Raw genomic sequence first — 14,552 nt, forward strand, 5'->3', positions numbered from 1 at the left:
GACTATAGTGTCCCTTTAATTTTCATCAGATGTTAACTTTAGAAGTTATTTACTGTTCTGTAAATGGAATTGTAATCACTTACAGGAGGCTTCTGGCAAGGTCTACGGGGGTTTTAACAAAGCAGGAGACGTAAAATTCTAAATAAAACAGACTGTGCAATAAAGGAAGTATAAACATTTGATCTCTATTTAAAGAAGTGATTAGGAAGGCTGTGTAAGTCACATGCAGAGAGGTGTGGCTAGGGCTGTATGAACAAAGTGATAAACTCTTAAATGGCTGAGAATTGAGACTGTAGGGGCATGATCTACACGCCAAAACCACTTAATTAAGATCAAGTTGTGTTTTTTTTGCCTATAGTGTTCGTTTAAGATACAGTTACTACTCGACTGGAAAGGGAAAAAAGCAAAAATTGTCAATAGTCCTCTGAATTTCCTAACTTGTTGCAGAAGACTGCACCAATTACCGTTTTTTTTTTAAATCTTTGCCCTTTTGAGGATTTACATAGTAGTGCTCATGGTTCAAAACCATAATTTAACCCCTACTTGACAATGGGTTAGGCGAATCACATTATATCACAGCTCTTTTCACATTGTCTGTAATGAAAATGTTAGATTACACCCCGAATCTACTTTAATATAAAGATCAAAGTATTAATGAGTGGAAATCTGGCACAGATCCACTTTTGGGACGTACTAGGAAGTCTTATCACAGGCACTCATTTCATCTTCCATTCTGTAAACAATTGTGAGGAGCTGGTTGGGGCTGACGAATGATGGTATTTAAATACTGATGACACGTATTCTTATTGGGTGAGAGATTTATGTACAAAAAAAAAGGTTTTGTTTACATCCAAGGTTCTTTATTATCTAATAAAATGTGCCCAAAATATATTTACTAGGCAGCGAGTGATCCTACATCTTTTGGTTTAAACCAATTATTTTTGTCTGTCATTGATGGGAGTTGCTATACAATCCAAGCTGCATTGTTCATATCCCTCTACCTTACTGATTTAAAGGGACTCAAATAATGCTGCTATTTGGATAATGATTGAGCTGAATATTAATTTGTCTTATAATGCACTAGTTTGCACAGGGTGTAGGGAGCGTTATTCCCCCCCCCCCCCCCTTTTTATTCCATCTGTTTCATTGTGTGCATGACTGTACCACCAGGTGCTCGATAGACCTATCTAGAAGGAAGTGCTGATTTCATCAGGATGTTTGATTCACGATTGCACACAGAGTGCACAGTCATTACTACAGCTTCAGTGGTTTTTGTTGCAAGACTTTATTATCCATTCGATTTCAAAACCATTGTGCAATATATTTTGAACAAGTTCAAATTACGAGTTACCCCTCCTATAATAGCAATCATTATATAGAGCACAGTGTATTGGTAGAGTGCCATTATTCTCTCGTAGATAGCCACACACCATGCACAGGGGTGACAGGTGTGGCATGTCTTAAACTTTCACTCGATACTTTTGAATGTTTTTAGCAGAGTCTCTAACATGTAGCCTTAGCGGTCAAAATATGCAAATCAAACCAGCAACCGTGTTATTTATAGGCTTGTCCTTGCTGTTTTAAGTGTAAGATGCGTATGGATTTATTCACTAAACTGAGAATTATGAAATATTGACAAGATAATTGCAGATATATAGCCAAAGAGCAGATCTGGAGAAATAGGAGAATTGCATTTGCAGTCGCCATGTTTTACCCCTTTACAATCTTTCATCAACATAATGCTATAACAGAAACAAGCTATGGGGTTTTTTTTCCCCTGCCAAAATACACTGGAGAGCTCAGAGTTTAAATTCCTGTCCTCTGTTTTATTTGATAAAAGTGACAATTTTAAGAAGTTCTCTGGGTAACATCCTCTGGCTGGCAACATGTGTGCGTTTGCAAGGGGTTTTCCCTGGTATACCCTAATGCCTGGCTTAGTTGCCCACTCTTTACATTTAGTTCCCTACCTTTTGTATCATTATTACTATTGACTTTTCTATAGCGCCAACATATTCCGCAGCGCTGTACACCAAACTGAAAGCTCAGTGTCTTGGCAGAGATTATAATTGCTCTCTCCTCACTCCAAAATAAGAATTTCAGAACAATAAAATTACGAAATAATCACACATTGGAATAATCACATTGACTGTGTTGGAATTTCACTGAAATGTCATCCCAGCCAAAAGATACACTAAGACAAAGTAGGGATTACTTTATCGTAGTATTTTTGCTACACTTGCCGAAAGTCTGAGCTACTGCGTCAAGATTTGTCGTTTCCCCAGCCGTCCGTTTGACAGCTGTAGGGAAAAGGGCTCAGTCTGTGGATGATCCCGTCGGATCCTCTATATCAGGGGTTCTCAACCTTGTCCTCAGGGACCCCCTACCAGTCCAGGGTTTGGGGATTACCTGGGTGTGTCTAAGGTGTTTAGAAAAAGGGGGGAAAAACACATTAGACTCTAAGGTGTTTTTTTCTTCTTTTTCTAAACACCTCAGACATACCCAGGTAATCCCCAAATCCTGGACTGGTAGGGGGTCCTTGAGGACAAGGTTGAGAACCCCTGCTCTATTTAGATGTGTGTTGCAGTCTCGTGCAGCGGCAAGGAGCAGGTTCCGGTAAATAAACATCACCTTCTGCACTCCGTGCTTACTGGGCACCAAGCGGAGCAGTAACCGTAGGAGGTCTTTGCAAATTATGAAAAAATACCAAATGGTGACAGATTATTTAATGAGGGAAAAAAATTTAAAAAACTCCCACACTGCACACCTTTATGAATTGTGCTGTACATGTCTATGAATATCGCTCAATCCTGATTTAAACTGACACAATGGTAGGACGCACATAATCTCAGACGCTGAGATCAGAGGGCCAGATGTGAGCTTGTCTCTGTACAAAGACTCCATATGCCCCGCCATGTAACACCTTTATTGTATTAGGGACTAGCTGGCGGCACAGTTAACCCTTTCCCTGTCTCATGGGCACTGCTCCATTCCAATTGAAACAGCGCTCTGAGTGCAGCCAAACAGCAAAATCTTCAAACAAAATTCATATATCGTGGTTGTCATTACCAGCTGTGGCTCTAAATCCTTTCAATAAGAGAAAACATTTCATGTTGATTCACAGAAAAAAAGTAAAAAGCATTTAATGCTGGTTTATAGAAAAAAAAATATATATATATATAAAAAAAAATTAAACATTTTATAGAGAGAGAAAAAAAATTGTAAAAGGGAGGAAGACGGGAGATGTGGCCACTTTTCCTTCTTGCACCATTTTCTACAGCGGTAAAAATAGCGACACGATGCCCCTGCGGCCTGCCTAGAAAGTCCATCACACGCATACTATGAAGCAGCTGGTACCTTTTATTTCGGTCTTCCCAGCTGTCCTGGTAAACTGCATCCCTCCGGGTCCTATTTATTGCGCTGTGGATTATTTGTGACAAGTGAAAAGAAACTGTTGGAATGTCAAACGTTTAATGAATTTTTACTTCTAAAATAATTAACATTGTGTTCGGCTCAAAGAGTGTTTATTTTTTCTTTTTTGTTCCTGCGCTTTTCTGTCATCTCCTCTGCCCGTGCGTCTGATCTTGGCATAAAATGCTGTGCTGGGAATGTGGCATTTTCTGCGGTGGATATAGTCTATTAAAAACCTCTGTGCTAAATGTATTCTAGGCTTTTTTTTTTTCGTGCACAGCTATTGGTACCATTTATTTAATACAGCATTGGAATTCAGCTGGTAAAATATATAAATATATAAATATATAGAAGTGTATATTTGCATTAACAATGAAACGGCTGTCCGTGAGTGGTTCACTGACTTTGCATCTTTTCCGAAGTTGTGTTTCAAAGCTGTTGTATACACAGACTCAAAGGAATCCATGTTTAACCCCTTCAGGACGGGTGACGGACGAGGTCCGTCATCCTGGGGAGACCCTTAACGCCGGGAGACGGACCTCGTCCTTCACGCATTAAAATTAACCCCAGATCGCGTGGTTAATGGTGCTCCGGTCTGCCTCTGTATTAGAGCTCCGTATAGCCCTGCCCCTGCAGCAGTGCTCGCTCTGACAGGCTGTCAGAGCGAGCACATATGCTGCAGGGACTTACAATCCGCCTCCCTGCACTTCCGGGTTCTGTGTGAAGTGCAGGGAGACGGATCAGTGATGATCTGCTTCCCTGTGTAAAAAAATTATCAAAGTTAAATTAAAATCCCACCCCCCTTTACCCATTTTAAATAAAAATTAACCCCTTCCCTGCCAATTGATCACTGACTACAGTGATCAATTGGCAGGGTATACATTGTACTGTGATCTGATTTTTTTTTTTTTTTTAAAACCCCTGAGGGTCAACTTTTATTTATTGTAACTCTCAGGGGTTTATTTTATTAAATAATTAAAAAATTATTAAAATGGTATATTTAGCTGGGGGCGGGGGGTGTAAGTTAGTGGGGAATTGGGGGATTTGGTGTTAGGCTAGCTAGGGGTTAACGTAAAAAAAGTTACAAAAATGTTTTAATAACATTTTTTTAAAAGTAAAACAAAATCCCACCCTCCTTTACCCAGTCCTAATAAAAATTAACCCCTTCCCTGCCAGTTGATCACTGCCTACAGTAATCAAAATACAGATCACAGTATTATACTGTGATCTGATTTTTTTTTAACCCCTTAAGGACCAAACTTCTGGAATAAAAGGGAATCATGACCTGTCACACATGTCACGTGTCCTTAAGGGGTTAAACCCCTTAGGGTTAACTTATATATTTTTTTTTTAACCCATAGGGGTTCAATTTATTTATTTCATTAATTTAAATATTTTAAAATTATATATTTTGCTAGCTGGGGTGGGTGGGATATTGGGAATTTACCGTTAGTGCTGCTTACTGCTAGTTAGGGGTTAACAGAAAAAAAAAAAAGGTTATAGAAATGTAGTTATAGAAAAAGTTTAGGATAGTTTTAAAAAAAAAAGCAAACAAATTGTTTAAAAAACTAGTTTTAAAAAGTAAAAAAATAAATTTAAAAACGCTCATTACCACTACACCTGGAACAAACTAGAGAAAAAAATGATCCCATGCTAAGGTTCAAAATACGCCTTTTGAATTACCCTAGGGTGTATTCTTTAATAAATAGTATGTGTTTGTGGGGAAGTTTCAATAACCAACCATCTAAACTACTCCAAAATGGAACATGGACACAGAGTATAACTTCAAAGTTAGAAAAAAACTGGCTGCGTCTCAAATGTGCCCCCTTCAAAATCCACATATACATGGCAAAGGTACATACGGGGGTATTGCTGTACTCAGACAACATAGCTGAGCAACATATGTAGTATTAAACAGTCGTAGCACACATAAGGTTTGCAAAATATACTGTGCAAACTCACTTTGTGTGTCAAAAAGGCAGAAAAAAACCGCTTATTACCACTACACTCGGTACAAGCAAGCGGAAAAATTATCCCACGCTAAGGTTCAAAATATGCATTTTTAAATACCCTGGGATGTCTTCTTTAAGAAATAGTATGGCTTTATGGTGTAGTTGTAATATGTAGCCTGCTCAAGTGCTCCAAAGTGGGACACGGATGCATCAAAACCTTCCATGAAAATTCACACTTAAAAACCTGAACTTGTCACGTCTCTTTTACAGCACTGTAACTAAACAAAATAGTATTTAGGTGATACATTGGGGGTATTGTTTTACTCAGACTTAGCTGAGCATAATTTGGGGGTTTTGAACCTAGTGGCACATATGAAATATACAAAATGCCCAGCAAAAATGTAATCCGTATGTAAAAAAAAAAAAACAAATGCCCCAAATTTTTTACCACATAGTTTCGCATATATTGGTGAAAAAATGGGGGCATGTTAAGGCACAATATGCACCATATGAGATACCCTGGAGTGTCTACTTTTTTTTTACAAATGGTAGGCCTTTGTGTTTTTTTGTTTTTGTTTTTTTGAACAGTTAAACTGCTATAATACCCCAAATTGATGCATAGGCCCATTAAAATCTCTCAAAATTCTACTGTAAATACTGAAAAGGACAGGTCTACTGTATGGCACTGTAGCTTCATGAAATAGTGCCAAAGACATACAATGGGGGTATCGTTGCAGAGGCGTAGCGTGGGGGGTGCAGGGGGGGCCGGACGCACCGGGCGCAACATCTGGGGGGGGCGCCAGGGGCGTATTAGCCGCAAGGCAAACAAGGCATTTTCCAGGGGGCGGCAAAAAAAGCCGCCCCCAAATGCCCAAGGCAAACGTCTTGTTAGCCTTGCGTCTAACAGACATGCCGGCGGGCTGCTGGGCGGCCGGCGAGGGAGCACTTCCTCTGAGCTGTCTGCTCAGCTCTCTCGCACGCCGCAGAGTGAGGCTGGGAGGCTGGGAGCCGGAATATGATGTCATATTCCGGCTCCCAGCCTCACTCTGCGACGCGCGAGGGACCTGAGCAGACAGCTCAGGGGGAAGCCCGCCAATGCCGCCCGCCCAGCAGCCACTGGACCACCAGGGAGGAAGAGAACCCCCCCCCCCCCCCAGCATTTCCAAAGGTAAGGATGCTGGGGGGGGTTTACATTTTTTAAAAAAAAGTGTTAAAAATGTGAGTGTGTGTGTATGTCTGTTAGTGTGTGTGTGTGTATGTCTGTTAGTGTGTATGTCTGTTAGTGTGTGTGTGTATGTCTGTTAGTGTGTGTGTGTACGTCTGTTAGTGTGTGTGTGTATGTCTGTTAGTGTGTGTGTGTATGTCTGTTAGTGTGTGTGTATGTCTGTTAGTGTGTGTGTATGTCTGTTAGTGTGTGTGTGTATGTCTGTTAGTGTGTGTGTGTGTGTATGTCTGTTAGTGTGTGTATGTCTGTTAGTGTGTGTGTGTGTGTGTCTGTTAGTGTGTGTGTGTGTGTATGTCTGTTAGTGTGTGTGTGTGTGTATGTCTGTTAGTGTGTGTGTGTATATCTGTTAGTGTGTGTGTGTGTGTATGTCTGTTAGTGTGTGTGTGTGTATGTCTGTTAGTGTGTGTGTGTGTGTGTGTGTATGTCTGTTAGTGTGTGTGTGTATGTCTGTTAGTGTGTGTGTGTGTGTATGTCTGTTAGTGTGTGTGTGTGTGTATGTCTGTTAGTGTGTGTGTGTATGTCTGTTAGTGTGTGTGTATGTCTGTTAGTGTGTGTATGTCTGTTAGTGTGTGTGTGGGTATGTCTGTTAGTGTGTGTATGTCTGTTAGTGTGTGTGTGGGTGTGTCTGTTAGTGTGTGTGTGGGTGTGTCTGTTAGTGTGTGTGTGGGTGTGTCTGTTAGTGTGTGTGTGTATGCATGTATGTATGTAAAATCCACGGGTTAGGGGGCGCAAATTACTTGCCTTGCCCCGGGTGCTGACAACCCACGCTACGCCACTGTATCGTTGTACTCAGCAGATGTAGCTGAACACAGAATTAAGTTTTGTACAGGAATAGCACACACCAACTTTACAAAATACACAAGACGTTCTTTGTTATAAGTTTGTGTGCCAAAAAACAAAAAAACACAATTTTACTCCAATATTTAGCAGAGGTTGGCGATGAAATGGCTACGCAGAAAGTGTCAAAGCAACTTTAGGTAAATAGCCTGTGAAGTCTACTTTATATAAATATATACTTTTGTGTGGCAATTTTGTTTTCATTTATGGCTATTCAGTTTACAAGACAAACATACCAAATTCTAAAATCGCTCCACATTAAAAGTTTATTTTACTCCTTGTGCTTTGTGACCTGTAACTACCAAAAAAAAAAACTTAAAATCCCAGACACATTATATATTCTGTAAATCAGAACAACTTAATGAATTTATTTTTAATTACTTTCCTTAAACTGCACTAATTATGCACACATTATTATTGCAAAAACTGTAAAAGAAAAAAACACAAAATTTTTCTTTTTTTTTTTTTTTGCATTTTTCTGTATTTTTTTTAATAAAAAATAAGTGTGTGTGTGTGTATATATATTTATGTATATGTTACATCAAATTAAAGCCCTTTCTGTCCTTTAAAAAACAGTATATAATATGTGTCGGTGCAATAAATGAGAGATGCAAATTGCAGTTGAGAAAAATGCAAAAATTGCTCGTGTCATTAAGCGTAAGACAAGCTTCTGAAGCTGTGTCCTGAAGGGGTTAAAATGGAATGAGACAAAAATGTTATTGTTTGTTAAACTAATTTGCATATGCCCACCCAGAAACCTTTGCGGTAGTAACATCACTGCAAATTTTTGATTTCTGTGGGGAAAGCAAGTCTTATAGCTTGACTGGTGTGCAGATTTTTGTTTAACATTGTATGAACTATATATATATATATATAGATATATTTATTACACACACACACTTCAAGTAGTGCTATATGGAAGAACAAACAACTCAAGCTGTTTAAAGTGAAATTCAAAGCAAAGATAATGGGGGGGGGGGGGGGGGGAGATTATGACTTTTAAGGAAGTTATTATAGAAGGATCTGAGCTCAGGTCTTTGATGCAAAAGAGAAACATTTAGGAGTTTTATCTTGTATTTTAACACTTTTTTTCGTGTACATTCTTATAGCTGTAAGTAAGTGATTATTTTAAGGGACCCTCCACTCCACTGCCCAAATACAAACGAAATAAAAATCACTGTTTAGTAGATATACCCCAATTGAAAACGTGCATGCTTTTAATTATGCATTATTTTAGCTATAGCTAAAAGCTTCTTGCAAAACTTGCAGATCTCTTGTCTGCTGCCTTTGTAAGCCCTCCCCTTCTAACCCCGCCCAGAATCTGTGGCTGTTCAATCACAGACTTCCCATTGAGAAGTCTTTGCAAGGCAAGTGCTCCACTGAGCTAAACAAACCAGGAAGTAACTGTTGTCTGCTTGAAAGCTAAGGGTTGTAACCAGGTTCAGTTATTAAAGGACCACTCTAGTGCCAGGAAAACATACTCGTTTTCCTGGCACTAGAGTGCCCTGAGGGTGCCCCCACCCTCAGGGACCCACTCCCGCCCGGCTCTGGAAAGGGGAAAGGGGTTAAAACTTCCCTTTTTCCAGCGGTGGGCGGAGAGCTCTCCTCCTCTGATCCTCCTCTTCTCCTCCCCGTCGGCTGAATGCGCATGCGCGGCACGAGCTGCGCGCGCATTCAGCCGGTCACATAGGAAAGCATTCATAATGCTTTCCTATGGACGCTTGCGTGCTCTCACTGTGATTTTCACAGTGAGAATCACGCAAGCGCCTCTAGCGGCTGTCAATGAGACAGCCACTAGAGGAAATAGGGGAAGGCTTAACCCATTCACAAACATAGCAGTTTCTCTGAAACTGCTATGTTTATGAAAAAATGGGTTAATCCTAGAAGGACCTGGCACCCAGACCACTTCATTAAACTGGAGTGGTCTGGGTGCCTAGAGTGGTCCTTTAAAGTGGCAATTTCTATTGCAAACTGCACTTTTTCCAAAATGGAAAAAATGGACACACTCTTAACACACGAAGATTTTCAACAAGCTAAAGTGCTTTAGGGGGTCTGAAGTGTCCCTTTAATGCATTCCAGAACTCCCATTAAACTAACCCTCCAAACCCTCTACACAATTAACAGTTTTAGGAGAGAAATGGATACGGCAAAGGAGGATTTTGACACCTTGCCCTTGTTGTAAGCCATTTATGCAGAAATGTGGGACATGCTAGTGTTTTGTAAATTACTACTGAGCCTGTCTGACACCTGCACACTGCTTGGAAGTTAGCACAATAATGAAAGCAACTATTTAAAAATTAGAGAAATTTTAATCTATTCTACCTTCTATATTATGATCTATATGGTGTGCAACAGGATTGCGTACTAATATTTAGGTAAAGTAAAATGGAATTATTAAAGGCTTGCGGTAAAACGTTAGAAGACATAGAGCCTATATAAAATTGACTTCTGGTCCATATGTGGGTCTTGACTGAAATATAGCTCGACCTTTCTGGTATGTCCAAGCTACAGGCATTAAAAATTTCTTCAAAATGAAAGAGTAAATATTTGTCATGGTAAGAGGATGCCTGTGAGGCCAAAAACATTCTCCGAGTTCCTTTCATACATTGTATGTGTGCTGCTAATTGCTAGAAGCTTGCCGTTCAGTGTAACATTCTTTAGGGGTAATATCGAGTCCTGCTTGATGTCCCTTTAATTTAGTTTATGTAATACAGCCATATACTCCTTCCTGTAGCCTTTGAATTGCACACCTGTAAGTGTGATACATTTTATAAATGCTATACCTGCATCCGATTTTAAATCTAGACACTGAATTGTAGTTCTTTGCAAAGTATCCAATCTGTGTAGTAGGAGAATTTTGTTATTTTGTTTTTAATTCACAACAATTCATTGTATAGAGAATAAGCCCCCTGGCGTAGTTTTCTGTTTACGTGTGTTGTGTAACAATAGTGGACAGTGACCCATAAACTAGGCTAATACTTTTTAGGCACTGAACAGCAATAATACAATATAGTGGAATTTTGACATTGAATTCTGACTTTACCCTTTCAAAGCAAAATAAATTAATTTTTAAGTACTTAAGTAAATTAAGTACTTAAGTAAATTAATAAGTACTCCATGTCTCAATTTATGCAGTATGTACCCTTTTTTTTTTTCTTACAGTATTTTTCTCCGTACCTTTTTAGTTTGTTTGAACATGAAAAGTACAGTGACATTCTCTAATGTTTATAAATGCACACACGCATATAATTGCGAAAAACATAACAAACGTGCAGGCCACATGTAGCATGATAACGGAGTTAAGCGGTTAATCACACCAACTGAAACTGAAAAGAGCCCAAAGGAAAAAAACGACGGATTTTGTCTTATCCAGATCCATATTTCTGTTCCTCCCATGTTATACCAATGCTATTACTGGCTTAATTGCTACTAATTCAGATTGAATTTCACATTTTAGCGCAAAATATAACTGATTTGGGAATTTTTTTCCGGTTTAAACATTTTGGCCTAACATTTGAAATTCAGATTTCATTTCTACAAATTCACACTTTAGTAAGTAATCCTGCAATATTTTCTATTGTCATCTACGAGTCCCCTGTGCCAGTTAGGAGGTAGTTATTCAGGCAGGCATGGCATCTTTTATTTAATTAGCACAGTTGTCAAATTCAGAATGTTTTGTAAGTTTAACACAACAAACAAACCAGACTATGCTCCGTGTACAGTTGCATGAATAGAAAGTTTTCTTTGAATTGTAACATATTTGCCTTTTCCTACGGGGTTGTAAATAAAACCAAAAGAGTAATTTATTTCATTGTTCCCCCTAAAATGCAGACATGCAGCTTTTTCTGAAAGTTTAACCATTTCTTTTCTATTATTCTGACAGGTGAATGTCTACGTCCTTGGAAAAACCTTCCTTCTGTTAGCGAGAGAACTCTGCATTAACGCTCCTGCTATAGGTATTTCTTTATGCATTATTTTCCAAAATTGAGATTACAGTGGCTTAGATTTGTTAGTTTGTAACAGTTTTCACGACTAATAGTATAATGTAACTGCTAAGTGTTACCGTAGGTAAGCTTTACAGTACAGCTTGATGACACATTGCTGATATTACACCAAGTTTGTGGTTGGTTATTCCTTCCATAGTGCTGTATATGCCCCTGAGACTATGCAGGTTAAATGTACATGGTAGCCATCAGATTGAGTGTAAATCTGACTTGTGACAGAACTTGAAATGGGAGTATTGTTATTACATTGCCTTTATTGCTTTTACACATATTTTAGTACATTTATGATTTTTATTTTTAAACCCTACTATCCCTGTATTGGCAGGAGGAAACAATAAGATGTTGAAAATTTAGCAAAATGGCAAACGTGCAAGCTCATGTAACAGTAAAGTTTCCCTCTCCTTAAAGGGGCACTCCACTTCCCAAATAAAAACCAATATCGCTATTCAATAGATATATCCCAATGACAACAAGCATGTATTTAGTTATGCATATTTTCTGTGGGGATATATCTAAAAACAGCTTGCAAAAGCCCTCCCATACTAACCCCGCCCAGACTTTCTGTGGCTGTCCAATCACAGACTCCCAATGCAGCTCCATGAAAAGTCTTTGCAAGGCAGGTGCTCTGGGCAATTGCTGCCTCTTGAGTCTATCTCTACTGACCTAATCAAACCAGGAAGTAACTGGACTAGCTGTCAGACGACCAAGGGGGTGTAACAAGTTTATTTATGAAAGTGCTAATTTCTGTTGATATCTGCACTTTTTGTACAATGAAAAAAAAGAGGAAAGGGGGACTAACGCTTCACACACAGAGCACTTCAGCCAGCTAAATTGCTTTAGGCGATTTGAACACTATTTACAGTGTTTGATTTTTTTTTTAAAGATGTGTAGCAATAAAAGGACACCTTTTATTTTGCTAAGGCAAATATATAAAGGACAAATAAAATGACTGCTGCCCCATGTGACGCATCTTTTATAAGCATCACTAATTAAAAGGGAGGTATAGTCACCATAATTGCAGATTGTGTACAAGTTCCGGCCTGTTGGTGTAGCATGAGCGTTTATTTATTTCAAGAGAAACTAGTTGTATTTTAGGGACGGACTTGAAAGGGGTGTAGTAATGAATGTATGCAGATTTATTTGGGGGGGGGGGGGGGGAGAGAAGTGTAATTTATTCAGGTAGGCAGCATGGTTTGGTAGGGAATGCAGACATATATCCAGGGGTGCTGGAATCGCTGTAATCTTAATCTCCTGTAACTTGTGAGAGTCCTCCTTTATAGAGGAACAAAGGTATCACAATAGCAGTGTGAGGGAGACTGTGTGTAAACTGGGAGGTGTTAAATTGCTGAAGAATTGATCACACCAAATAATTTGTATTATACAAGTATTTTTTCCATCTAGTTTTAATTGCTTGACAAATACCAATTTAAGCGTATTCGCTGGCTAAAATTGCAGTTGCCCAAGCAGCATAGCGTTGTTTATATGAGGGTTAGAATTTATTCTAAAAGTGACTAGCGACAATTTAGCGATGTAAGCATACATAGCTACTGTGTAAATGATTTCTTAAAAGATAATTGAACTGGACTTATTTCATAGAACCAAACAATCTACAGTGAAAACTGTGCTGCCCATAAATAGTTTTACTAATTTGTGTAGTTTTTTTTTTTTTTTCTAGCGCAATATTAACCACAAAAATATTTAATCCAGCCCTTCTCACCGTATGACAAAAAGCCTTACTGATTTGCCATTGTCTGTTTTATAGAGCCCTACTTATCGTAAAACCGTTTCGTGTCTGTGAAGTCGCAGACCAGTGATGGTTAACCTTGACCCAGGGTGTCCTGGTAAATGTAGTTCATAATTTGCAGACAGTCTAATATCTAGGCTGTGCCCCAATTAGCTCTAACTGGCGCTGTCTGCTATGGCCACTCTGCTGTCAACTTATAATGAAACATTTCATGGATCAATCACAAAACCAGCTTATACTGTCATTACTGCTGACCTGGGACTTGAGTGTTTCTAGAATCTAGATGAATGCCAAGTTTTGGCTGAATCGGGTGTAAATAATTATGTATTGCAGCCCAATTTTCAGACATGCAGAATGCCAGTCTTAGTGTGCCACTTGTGGTATTCTGACTGTGAAAAGTGGCAAGCATTTTAGAACATGTATTACAAAGTGTAGTGCGCAGTATCGAACACTAAATGCTGTAATGTAGCTTTTGCATTTTAACCATTGGATGGTGACATATTGCTAAAATATTCATGAACAGTCAGAATAATCAGAGAAAACAGTTGTTTAGACATATGTGAGTATATGACCATTATTCCCAATACAATTCATCAACACATCAGATAAACCCCTTTGCTTATACAACCACGAAGGTGCCTATGTGTTTATACATATAATCCTATGCATCATCCAATCCAGTACTTGGACTGGTTTACTTATCATACAGTGCTTCCAATGTTAAAGTCTACCTGTGATTTTGTGTGACTTACAATGCGTCCTGTCGTTTGTCATTGCTCTATGACTTTGTTACAATGCGTCCTGCTGTTTGTCATTGCTCTATGACTTTGTTGTGGCCTAAAAGGGGAGGAGGGGTGTCTTTATCACTATAATTTGCTTAATGTGCTTATAAAGCCACCTTTCTCTTGATGTCTAGCTTACATAAAAAACCCATTTACTTGTATTGACTAAGACGTCTGGTAAAGCAGAGCCTTGGTGTGTTCTTTGCTTTTAATAAAGATAAAAAAAGAATATTTGGACCCTGAGTTGTCTGTGTCCACAAAATGCAAAACATTTTTTGGTTTAATGTTATTTTTTTTCTTCAAGTTTTCCTTTCTCACCTATTTAAAACCCGTGTAATGTTGCGCTACTTTGCTTTTGCCTCGATCTCTTATTCTTTTATATATGCTGATTTGTCGTATCAAATGCTGCCCACAGACTGTAATTAAACACAGGTGTGATCAGTTACATTTCTTATTGGCAGCTGACGTGTGTTATTAGATGTCACTGCAACATATTTATATCTATGTGTCACCTTAATGTTCTATAAATATGTGATAAGACTGGGACGTCAAATCCTTTAATCATGAATAATAAGCAGGGCCAACCCTGTTAATAGCTCT

General features: G+C 38.8%; 1 protein-coding gene across 1 annotated transcript in view; it reads left to right on the forward strand.

Annotated features, from left to right (window-relative positions):
• Positions 1–14,552, forward strand: part of BRF1 (BRF1 RNA polymerase III transcription initiation factor subunit) — a 197,677-nt gene that overhangs the window by 73,086 nt on the left and 110,039 nt on the right. Inside the window, exon 5 of the mRNA XM_063440110.1 lies at positions 11,306–11,378. Within this exon, the coding sequence (XP_063296180.1) occupies positions 11,306–11,378 (73 nt within the window). The remainder of the gene's footprint in view (positions 1–11,305; positions 11,379–14,552) is intronic.

The sequence above is a fragment of the Pelobates fuscus genome, chromosome 13, assembly GCF_036172605.1.
Source record: "Pelobates fuscus isolate aPelFus1 chromosome 13, aPelFus1.pri, whole genome shotgun sequence".
NCBI lineage: Eukaryota > Metazoa > Chordata > Amphibia > Anura > Pelobatidae > Pelobates > Pelobates fuscus.